General features: G+C 33.9%; 1 protein-coding gene across 12 annotated transcripts; it reads left to right on the top strand.

Moving 5' to 3' along the window:
* Positions 1-1,897: 1,897 nt before the first annotated feature.
* Positions 1,898-11,407, top strand: LOC136208803 (uncharacterized). Of its 12 annotated transcripts, XM_066000043.1 has the most exons (11): positions 1,898-2,180; positions 2,277-2,294; positions 3,054-3,142; positions 4,310-6,163; positions 6,260-6,454; positions 6,950-7,572; positions 7,903-8,122; positions 8,601-8,736; positions 8,843-8,988; positions 9,119-9,194; positions 10,632-11,407. In XM_066000043.1, exons 4-11 carry the CDS (start codon positions 4,325-4,327, stop codon positions 10,826-10,828), a joined length of 3,432 nt encoding a protein of 1,143 aa, XP_065856115.1. In that variant the 5' UTR covers positions 1,898-2,180; positions 2,277-2,294; positions 3,054-3,142; positions 4,310-4,324; the 3' UTR covers positions 10,829-11,407. The 12 variants fall into 12 exon arrangements, with proteins under 12 accessions (XP_065856115.1, XP_065856117.1, XP_065856114.1 ...); XM_066000045.1 differs by lacking the exon at positions 3,054-3,142; XM_066000042.1 differs by having other exon boundaries at positions 3,054-6,163.
* The last annotated feature ends 427 nt before the right edge of the window (positions 11,408-11,834 follow it).

The following is an 11,834-nucleotide window of genomic DNA, read 5'->3' as shown; positions in this document are numbered from 1 at the left end:
AAATGTCCTTGATTTCTTTTCTAAGAAGATTAATACTATGATTGAGAGTTTTTCTGAAGACCTCTTAGCTAGGGATGTTCAGAGGAAGGAGGTCAATCTTATAGGCTGGTGTAGGCCTAGTGAAGGTGTGGTAAAGCTCAACACTGACGGTTCTTGTCTAAGAGATGGGAGGATTGCTGCAGAGGGGTCCTTCGAGACGATGGAGGCAGGTGGATTTCTGGCTTCTCTCAGAACTTGGGGATTGGTTCTTCATTTTCTGCAGAACTTTGGGGGATTCTCTCTGGCCTGAAGCTTGCTAAGAGTCTTGGGGTGAAGAAGCTTCTGGTGGAATCAGATAACCAGGAAGCGGTTAAAATGATTTCTGAGGGCAATGCTGTTTGCAGGATTAACCTAAACATTATTAAAAGCATTAAAAGGATCGGTTCCTCCTTTGATTCGATTAGATTTACTCATATTTATAGGGAGCAGAACCGCGTTGCGGACCGTCTTGCGTTGGAAGGGCACTCTAGTTTGTTGGGTCTTTCTACATTCTCTTCTCCTCCGGTCTTCATCTCTTCTTTCATTTTGGAGGATGTGGTGGGAGTCAGTTTTCCTAGGCTGATCCCGGGTTGAGCGTTTCTTTGTTTGTTTGTTTTTCTTTCATTTCCTACCAACAATAAAAATAAATCATTCATTATGTACACGTTTAAAGAAATTTATTTCACATTTTCTAATTTATAAGTATAAATTTATGATTTTAAAAAAATATATAAATTTATTTGAGTTGATACAATTACAAATATATATAAAAAAATTCTGTACATTGCACGGGTTAAAATCTAGTAAATTTAATAAAATATAAATTTAATAAATCACCTAAACAAATTAAAAATATCTTAATATCATTGGTTGGAGAAGAAAAGTTGTGACTTACCACTAAAAAAAAGTTTAATACATCATTTGTCCAAAAAGTTTAATAAACCCCTCAACTTTTAAAGTGTTTTGATAGTCATTTCAATTGGTATAAAACATTCATTTAGCTTTCTGAACTTGCACAAAATGTAATCAATTGATCACTCGATTGCAAAAAAATTAAGTTAAATGTAAAAGATTCTGTATTTAAACTTATTTTTTTACAATCGAGTGATCAATTGATTACATTTTCCGCAAGTTCAGAGACTAAGTTAATGTTTTTTTTTTATAGAGAGGCTAACTTAACGTTTTTTTCTACAAAGACTATCAAAATACTTTAAAAATTCAGGCCAATCAAACTTTTTGGACAGATTTACTCTTTAGACAGGTTTAGTGGAAGTTAGGGCTGTAAACGGGACGGGGATTGCATTAACCATCCCCGACCACTGGTCTATCGGGGATTCCCCGTCCCCGCCTCGAATAACATATGGGGAAAATTTTAGCTACCATCCCCGCCCCGTGAGGAATCCGAATCCCTGCGGGGATTCCCCATCCCCGTTTAACTTTTTAATTTCTCTATTTTTTTTAAGGTTTCGAAGGTTTTGATTATCTAAAATTCCCATCCTCGTGGGGAATCCCGTCCTGGGTGCATGCATTACTTATTAGCTTTCAATTTTTTTTATTTTACAATTTCAACTCCTAATTGCATAGATTCCGTTTTAATTTTAAACCAACCTAGTTAGAGTTTATCCTAATTTATTTTTAGAATATATTCCGTTTTAAAACAACCAGGTTACAACTCAATCTTTTTTAGTTTATCTAAATCACCTATGTATATTTTTAGTTTATTTTTTTTTTATATTCGGGTATTTAGTCGGGGATCCCCGTTGGGGACATTCGGGATCGGGGATGGAACACTTATAACCATACCTACCCCGTCCCCGACTATCGAGGATAAAATAAAAACCATCCCTGTCCTATGGGGATCATAAACGGGATTCCCCATCCCCAACGGATCGGGTCTCCAACGGAGATGGAGAATGCCGGACTAATTGGCAGCCCCATTGGAAGTGGTGTATTAAGCCAAAGAATAATTATTACTGAATAACCTCCCTTCCTCTCACCTTACCTCCCTTTAATCACTTTGTCAAACATTCGTACAACAAGCCGACCGGGTAATGATTTTGATATATAGGTTGTAGTCCATTAGGACCGGCTACCAGTGCCATCGCTATGCCGGACTGCTTCACTCACCTCTTTGCAATCTTTCACTACCAAACGAAAGCTCAGTAAGCTGTTTTCAAATATTTCATCCATATTCCCACTTCGTTTCTCTTTAACACATTCTGATTTTCTTTTCTTTCTTGGAACTGATAAACGGAAAGATTGTTTTCAAAGGCCAGGTGAGTAGAAATTTATGATTCTTTTTAAATGTTTATTGCTACTTTTGATAACAGATTATTGATTGATAAATTCACTTTTTTCGATTGAGTTGAATATTGAATTAACTGAAAAATTAGCCCTCTATTTGATTAGGAAGAAATGTATGTGGTAAATGGATGGGGTTTCAGTAAACTTAAAGTCCTGATATATTACAGGACTTATGCAAAATAGTAGATTCGCTTCCTTAACTTTGCAATCACCATTTTCCTAAATTTGTTTATTTTGTATCACATCTTCCTAAACTTGTCCATAGAAGTATATTAGTCCTGAACTTTGCAAGTGTCTCACAAACTCTCTAAACTTGCTTATTACTTAATAACTAAACACAAAAACTTATTAAACCTAAATTCTAAAAATACATCTTCATTTATTCGAAAGGTAATTTTTTCGAAACTCCTACCTTTCAACCTATTATAAGAGTTAGTGTTGCAGGTTTGAGAGATTAAATGGATGAGGATCGAGAGTTAATATTATGGTTTTTGTATTTAGTTATTACAGAATAAACAAGTTTGGAGAGTTGTTGAGACACTTGCAAAGTTCAGAAAGCCAATCTACTATTTTGGATAAATTCAGGGAGCTGGTAATGCCAAACTTAAATTAATTAAACTATGTGATTGATTGATTGGGACTTAAAAGTTAAATGATTAATAAATATATATTATTTTATTTTGTCACCCAACTCCATCCTATAATGGGAACTGATATTTTGCTATTTTCAGTAGTCTCTTTATCTTTCTTCTTTATTTATCCATTGGATCATGTTTCCTAGAAGCTCAAAGTAAATAAGGCCACGAATTAATATTTCCAGGTAAAATCCTAAATCCTAATTTGATTGATTATTAGTTGGAAGTTAATTATTACTAGTACTTAATCATTTTATCTTTCTCCCTCTAAATTAAGTGTAACTTACTGGAGTTAATTGAGCTATATTCGTGGTATATGTCATGTACTTGTTTCTGGGTTCTCAAAAAATTCAATATATTGATTGTTAGTAATAGCAAATAATTAGTTGTTCATGCTTATATTCCGTTGGTTTAATATCATTTGGAGCTGTATTTGTTGAAGATTTGATTATGTTTTATGGAGCTATTACTGAAATTATTGATATGAGATTGATTTTTGTGTAATTAGTTAGATTATTGGATAGTTGACTACCATCAGTGTTGAAAAAATTATCTCATTACCATTGATAGATGAAGAAATGGTTGGAATACTTTTCTATTTGGAGTTTAATTATCTTTGCTTGTATTAATATTATATAATTGTTGTTTGATCTAGGGTTGTAATCGAGCCGATCCGAACTTTGGTCTACTCAAGCTCTACTCGCTATAAAATTAACGAGCTCGAGCCCGAGCCGAGCTTTGGCTTGCTCAGCTCATTAGAAAATAAACGAGCTCTAGCCGAGTTTTGAGCTTGTTTCGAGCCCAAAATCCTCTTTGAACTTGGTTCATTACAAAAATTATATTTATGAAGATTGCTCGCAAATAGCTCTTTTTTTTGTAGGCACAAATAGCTCTTTAATTATGTACATAAACAAGCTCACAAGCAAAATTCGTGAATAAATAAACAAGATTTTTGCAAATAGTTCGTTTATTAAGTTTAGATATTTGTTAACTTATAAAACTAAAATTTGTTCATAAATGTTCTAATCTTGCCTGCTCGCGAGCTTTCGAGCCAAGCTTTGGCCTGCTCAAGCTCGGCAGTAAATCGTGCTCACGAGCGGCTCGTTTACAATCGAGCCGAGTCGAGCCGAGCTTTTATTGAACCGACCACCGAGCCGCTCATGAGCGGCTCGGCTCATTTACAGCCCTAGTTTGATCACTAGATGTCCAAAAGTTGGGATAATTCTTGCTGCGTTCTTCTTCACTATGTCTTTAGCATTATTTATTTTTTCTCCTTTAACTTTAATTTTGATTGATTGGTTAACTATAAGTTAATTTTTAATAATATTAGTTGGGTTAATTTTGATTGACAGCCACTTTTGCATCAAATGGCAAGACACATTACAGATGAACATGGTGGCTTATCTATTGACATTGCTTCTGCTGCCAACAAAGTGAAAAACAAGTTAAATATTATTTGGCTACAAATGAAAGCAAAATCAAAGGATTTGGCATGTCGCTCAGATTGCATACCTCTACTTAGGTACAGGTCTAAATTTATTCCAACAGAAGCGGAGTTATGTCTTTTGATTTGTAGCATGTTTCCTGATGATTTTAGAATACCAATCGACGAATTGGTAATATACGGGATGAGCTTAGAGTTGTTTGAAGATGTGCATGATATGTTTGCAGCAAAATCTAGAGTCCATGACATCATTTCGATCATTAATGATCTAAAATATCGCCGTCAACCAATAGTTGGAAAGATTAGGCTTGCTAAGGAGAAAGATGAATCCGGCTATCAGTATGTAAAAATGTTAGATGGTGCACGTGATTTAGCAAAGTCGATTCCCTCAAGGAATCGATTGGTATTTCACCGAGAGGTTATAATAGAAAAGTGGCCCGAGTCAAATTGGTATAAAGATTGCTACGGACTTTCACTTGTGCTTAAAAATGTCGGTGAGCACCCTGTTAATTTGGAGTGTCCAAAGCTTACTCTACTACAACTTCAATATAGAGACGATTCACAAGGCATTCCAATTAACTTCTTTGAAGGTATGAAAGAGCTTCGTGTTCTATCATTGGACGTCCCATCACTGCCACAATCTCTTAATGTGCTGAGGAATCTTAGAACATTGCGTCTGAAAGAACCTAAGTTTGAAGATATGTCTTGGATTGGTGGTTTAATAAATTTGGAATTTCTTTCAATTGTTGTCTTAAGTTCTACAGATATTCCTTGGGGGATGGGACAACTAGAGAATCTGAGGTTGCTCGACTTGAGGAAAATGAACATTGCATACATTCCAGCAGGTGTATTGTCGAGATTGTTGAAACTAGAAGAGTTGTATTTTCCATTAAGCTTCAGAAGGTGGGGATGCAAGCCAAAAAAATATGATGCTTATGATGAATGGGAATCAGGGGAAGAGGACAATTCTGACGATGAAGAGAGAATCAATGCAAGTCTTACTGATATAGTATCTCTTTCACTAAATGCATTACAAATTACTGTACCGAAAGCTTCAAATTTGCCTAAAAAGTCGCAGATATTCAAAAACATTCAAGAGTTTAAAATTCTTGTACCAAATAATGTTAAATATCAACCGTTTGGCCAAGATTCAGTAAATCAGTTGCAACTCACAGGTGAAGCATGCGATGTCAAAGAAAGTGGTATTTGTGATTTGATGAGTCGCACCGAAGACTTGAGTTTGACAAGAGTGAGAAATTTGAAGAATGTCATCGACCAGCTAGAAGATCATGACTTTTTACGGCTAAAGAAGATGATTATTTCTGAATGTGATGAACTTGAATACATAGCTGATACAACAAAAAAGATAATTCTATCAGAAGGTGATTATTTGTTCAGGAAGTTGGAGTGTCTCCATTTATCAAGGTTACCTAATTTGAAAGAAATATGTCATGAAAGATGGACAACTTTTCGATGGCTTCCGAACTTGAGTCATATAAGCATAAGGTTCTGCCATAAATTGAAATATGTATTTCCATTATCAATTGTTAGAGGATCGAGGATGAAAAGAACAGAGATACTTGATTGTAATGAAATGGAGGGAATTTTCTATGAAGATGAGGATGACATCCCCCTTACAAAGTGCTCTATTGAAGAACTAGATTTGCATTCACTTCCAAGGCTGATTAGTTTACTGGTACACAAGGATAATACGATTAATGGGGTTCACGATGACATCAAAGAATCCTCGACGATGGATAAGGTAAAACCACAAGATTTTCATAGTCATTACTAGGATTGTTAGCTTTCTTTACAAAAGTAAAATATGAAACATTAACCGTTATTTTCTCATTGATAGGTTGTATCAAGTCATGCAGAGGGATCAATTAGTACATGTGATGGATATTCCAAGCCCTTTCCAACAAATAAAAGCAAGTCAATATTGAATGAGAGTTACAATGATGATAAGGAACTCATTTGTGTACCATCTACCTCAACAAACAGAGCAAGACGACGAAAAGGCGATATCCAACAACTTAATTTCCACAAACAGGTATACCCAACAACTTATCCCCTACGCTCAATTTTATTAATCATTGGAGAGTAAGATTAAATATAACTTGGAAATTAAAATATCTTATATTAATTGGAAATCACTTAATGATAAGAGTGAATATAGTCTTTCATTTTAATTTAAAAGTGTTAGTATATTTAGATAATGGGAGTTGTGCAAATATACCTTCTAGTTTATTGTATTATGTAATTACACTTTATAGTTTATTAGTGTATTTAGGTGTATAAATAGGATGTAACCTATCAGTTAAAGTTAATAATATATGATTTAAGATCATTTAATAACTCAATTTTACCACACTTTTATGTTTGCTCAAAAAGGCTGTGCAAAAACTAGTATAAGATTTAAGATCATTTAATAACTCAAAGATTTAAGATCTAATGGGTGAACTCTTTTTAAACAGAATAGTCTCATAGTGCGTGTGTGTTTTCAGTTTATTATTAATTTTCATTTTATGTTTCTTTTATTTGGAAGGTTTCAGTTATGAAGATGTACACTGCATTTCCATCCAACTTTGCAGAAAAATGGTTGCAGAATTTGAAAAGACTCAAAATAGCTTTTTGTGATGCAGTAGAAGTTGTATTTTGGTTTGAAGAAAACTATGGTACTTCTACAGCCTTTAATTCTTTGAAAGAGTTAGAGCTGTATGGGCTGCGAAACTTAGTTCATATATGGTTTCACATTCCACCAAAAATTACCTCCTTTCAGAACTTGCAACTTCTTGTTTTATCAGAATGTCCGAATTTATATGTTTTCTCATCTCGAGTAGCCAAACTTTTGGCTCAACTACAAAAGATGTATATTAGTCATTGTGAGAAGATGGAAGAAATTATTGAACATGATGAAAATGAGATAGAAGACATAATTGTATTCCCCCGATTAAAGGTTTTGGAACTTCAACATATACCCAATCTTAGGATTGTCTTCAGTGGGGTTGATGATATTGAGTTGCCTTTATTGGAATCTTTGAAACTTAATCAATGCAATAAGATGAAATCTTTCTCTTATGGACCGTTGAGGACGCCAATGCTGGAGAGAATAGAAATAAATGGAAGCTTATATTCATTAACGGGAGATCTTAATGCAACTATCATGGGGTAGAATTTCTTTTCTTATGCTTTTAATTGCATTTATTGGTAATACTTTTTTATTTCTCAATTTATTATATTAGTCAATCATCAATATAGCACTTTCAACTTATAATGTATTATTTATTAGATATATATTAGAGAAATAGAGACATCCGAAAACCCGTAAGTGAGTGTATGTGGGATCCTTTTGGTAGAGAATTTTAGTGGGGGATTGATAATTTAGGATTTTGTGAGGATATATGTTAAGTAAATATGTAGCAAGTTCAAGTCCATGATGCCAGAAGTAAATAATCTATTTCTCTAATATATATCTAATATTATTGACTCTTCTGCAAGTTGCTGCGAGGCAAATCTACATTGGCGAAGTTTCTCCTTTGCTGATATGAAGATTGCTATACAGAATTTTAGACGAGATAATTTGTTGGGTGAAGGGGGTTCTGATACACTCTATAAAGGATGGATAAACGAAGAGACTTTTGCACCCTCCAAAAGCAGCACTGGAATGCCAGTTTCCATCAAGAAATCGAGATTTGGGGAACATTTCAGGCACGAGATGGTATATATTCTTATTGAGATTAAAATTACTACCACTATTCTTCATGTTTGGCAGAAAAAAAATAAAGAGAATGGAATTGTCTCGTATTTAAGAATAGCTAGTTATATGAGAATTGGAAATCATGCCAAAGAAAAAAACGATTTTGTGAGAATTAAATTGGGAGTAGTTTGTGGAGGGCACATTTGCTCAATTAACAATTGAGTTCCTTTATACTAAAAATGTTTTCTGAACATAGAAAATGATTTGGTAAATTAACCAAGTTGAATTCTAGTAAGAAAATACAATTATTTTCTTGCATGAAATTTATTCCAAAGAAGGGGTTAGAGTTCATGATCGAACGAATTGACAATATCCAGGTCCTAAATTACATATTTAGCCATCTAAATTACATATTTAGCCATCTAAACTTATGTTGTATGATATCTATGATCCTTTGCATTTATGCTAAATATACTAAGTTTTTCATTTAATAATGCAGTTGGAGTTGGACATTCTAGAAAGTCTATCGCATCCAAACTTGGTCAAATGTATAGGATATTGTTGGGAGGGTAAAGACTTTTTTCATGTGTATGAATTTATGCCGAGGGCAAGCTTGGACAGCCATCTTTTCAGAAGTAAGAATTAATTAGAAAAGAGCAAGAGTGGCAAAAAGTTGAGAATATGTAACGGCTTGGATTTACTTAGTAACTTCTTTGGTTATTGGGTTGGTTTTATGTTCAGGAAATTCTGTGATTGAACCATTGTCTTGGGATATGCGGATCAAGATAGCTATTGGAGCAGCTAGAGGTCTTGATTTTCTTCATACTTCACAAACATATAATGTTATTCACAGAGATATCAAGACTTCAAAAATACTGCTTGATGGCGTAAGTTCTCGTTCTGAAGCTAAAAGAAAATAAAATTAATTGGAGAGAAGTTCCATAAATCTCACTGTGAATTATGATTTTCTAGCTCTGTTTACCAAATTTTTTTTCTTTTTTGTTCTCCTGTTTACAGAATTATAATGCAAAAATATGCTTGGGACCTTCAGATGGAGATTATGGTTATATTGCTCCCGAACATATTGCAACAGGTAATACTCTCACCATTTTGTAGTAAACTGTGAATCTTTTAATATGCTTGTCAACAACTTTAAGTTCTGTCATTTTGGGACCTTTAGATGGAGATTATGGTTATGTTACTGCCTTACATTCTTGCAAAAGTATTTTTCGTTGATTTATATTGCCAAAGTGGGATATAAATCAAAGAAAAAGGAAAATATTTTTGCAAACTACATGCTGCCCAACATTCTTGCAATTAGACATGGGCATGGGCCGGTAAGCCCGCCCAGGCCCATTAAGCCGGACTTGGACATATGAAAATAATGTAAGACCCGGCCCAAGCCCGTATAAGCCCGTCAAAAATTGGGCGGGCTTGGGCTTTACGAATTTTACATCGGCCCGGCCCGGCCCGATATACTATATATAAATTATAATATATAATATAAATCAGTAAAATATAAACTGTAGTACATAAAGCTAATGCTAATGCTATATAATGCTTTATATTTTGCTGATTTGTTCTGATTTTCGTTTGTATACTATATATTTTTATACTATATAATGTTAGCTTCCGCTGTTGATATAATATAAATATAAATATGATATATTTTTATAAATATAAATACTTAAATTTGTTGTAATTCACATAAATATAAATCATAATTTTTTTTAATATACAAATGGGTTTGGACGGGCGGGTTTGGGATTCATATCTTAGGCCCGAGCCCACCCCAGCCCGACTAAATTTCTTGCGGGCTGGGCTGGGCTTGGGCTCGTCAGACTTTATTAAAAGCCCGGCCCAGCTCGGCCCATGCCCAGGTCTACTTGCAATAGTATTTTTCAAATTTGCGGATTTGAATTCAATGTGATAGCTCTGGTTGCCAAATGGATTCTGAAACTTGAATAGAAATAAATACATAGGTTTTTGTTGCCACAAATTAGAATTTTGTGGGAACTCTGGAACTAAGTGACATAACAAGAATAGGAGATCTAAAATGTTGTTGTAGTTTAGATTATATATGTAAAAGTGTTTAACTAAAGGGAGGTTATTTAGCTAACCTTGCTTGGAGAGGAGTTTAAATGGAGGTGATGGTTAAATAGGGTTAAATGAAGGTTAGAAAACCTTGAAACAACCCAAATTTCAGCCCCACAACATTGGTGGGATTTGGAGGTTAACTAACAGTGATTTTCACCTAGTCAGTGACTGACCAAGTGAATTTGGTCAGTCACCGTTAGACCTAGGCTTGTTAAAATCATAAATTGGAGATTAAAACAATCGTATAGCTTAGATTTACACCTATTTGATCTAACAGTGACTGACCAAATTCACTTGGTCAGTCACTGACCAGGTGAAAACTACAGGGTTAACTAAATATTCTTTCCTCCCTTTAATGAACCTTGTCAAACCTTTATCCAAGCAGTGGCATACGAATCAGCTGACATAGTGTCTTTTTTTCCATCATAATCAGGTCATTATTTTATAAAGAGTGATGTATATAGCTTCGGCGTGGTGCTGTTGGAATTGATGACAGGATTAAGGGCGTTAGATCTAACACAGAAGCAAAACCTGTTTTATTGGTTGAAGCCGATTCTCTCACAGAAGAGAAAGTTGAGAAGTATTATAGACAAAAAGATAGAAGGTCAATACTCAGGTTTTATTGGTTGAAGCCGATTCTCTCACAGAAGAGAAAGTTGAGAAGTATTATAGACAAAAAGATAGAAGGTCAATACTCAGGTTTTATTGGTTGAAGCCGATTCTCTCACAGAAGAGAAAGTTGAGAAGTATTATAGACAAAAAGATAGAAGGTCAATACTCATTGAAAGCAATGTTACTAGCAGCACAACTTTCTTTAAAATGTTTAGAATTGGATCATAGAAGCCGTCCGTCTATGAAAGAAGTTGTTGATGCACTAGAACAAATAGAAGCAATTGACGAAAATGGAGTAGGACGCTAGTAGGAGAATCGACAGCCAATCAAATTTTAAAAGTTATGTTTCTTTGCCAAAAATCACATCTTTCTATTTCAGTGGTTAGCTCTTAGTTCGTGGAATTTCCTGCCTTTGCTCGTGAGAGAGTCTTTCTCTAGTAATTAGTTAAAAGCTTGTAAAAGTCATTTACTTATAAACTAGTGGAACTTATCATTTCTTTCCTATGTAGGATGAAAGCTTAATTTACTTTTATTCTCGTCAAAATCATTTCAAGTGATTCACTTTGATAATCAATTTTTCATTTATCACTTATCCGTTTTCAGTTTATAATATACCATTAAAAAGATTTCATGATATAGAATACATTGACTAATTTTAAGTTATTCTAAACTTCATTTATCGGTTATATATTTAGGTTTGAAGTTGAAAAAAAAAAAAAAATCAAAATTTGTTTATATTTTTTTTATATATAATTTATAAAAATAATTTTAAATTAATTAATTATATTTATTTATTTATTACATGTTTTGGTCCGACCAATCCGAGTCATTTGGTCGGAGCAAATGATCTATGTTCCAACTATAAATCCGGTTTGATGTCCGAGCCCAATTATGAAAAAGTTCCATTTTTTTTAAAATCTTAGAAATGATGAATACAATTTTAAAAATAAAATGTGAAGATGACAATATTTTTGTGCTTTGGTGGGCATTTTTGCAAACAACAAAACTTGGGCTGAATTAGTAG

This window comes from Euphorbia lathyris, chromosome 10 (genome assembly GCF_963576675.1).
Source record: "Euphorbia lathyris chromosome 10, ddEupLath1.1, whole genome shotgun sequence".
In the NCBI taxonomy this organism is placed as follows: domain Eukaryota; kingdom Viridiplantae; phylum Streptophyta; class Magnoliopsida; order Malpighiales; family Euphorbiaceae; genus Euphorbia; species Euphorbia lathyris.
This window is presented reverse-complemented; position numbering and strand designations above follow the sequence as displayed.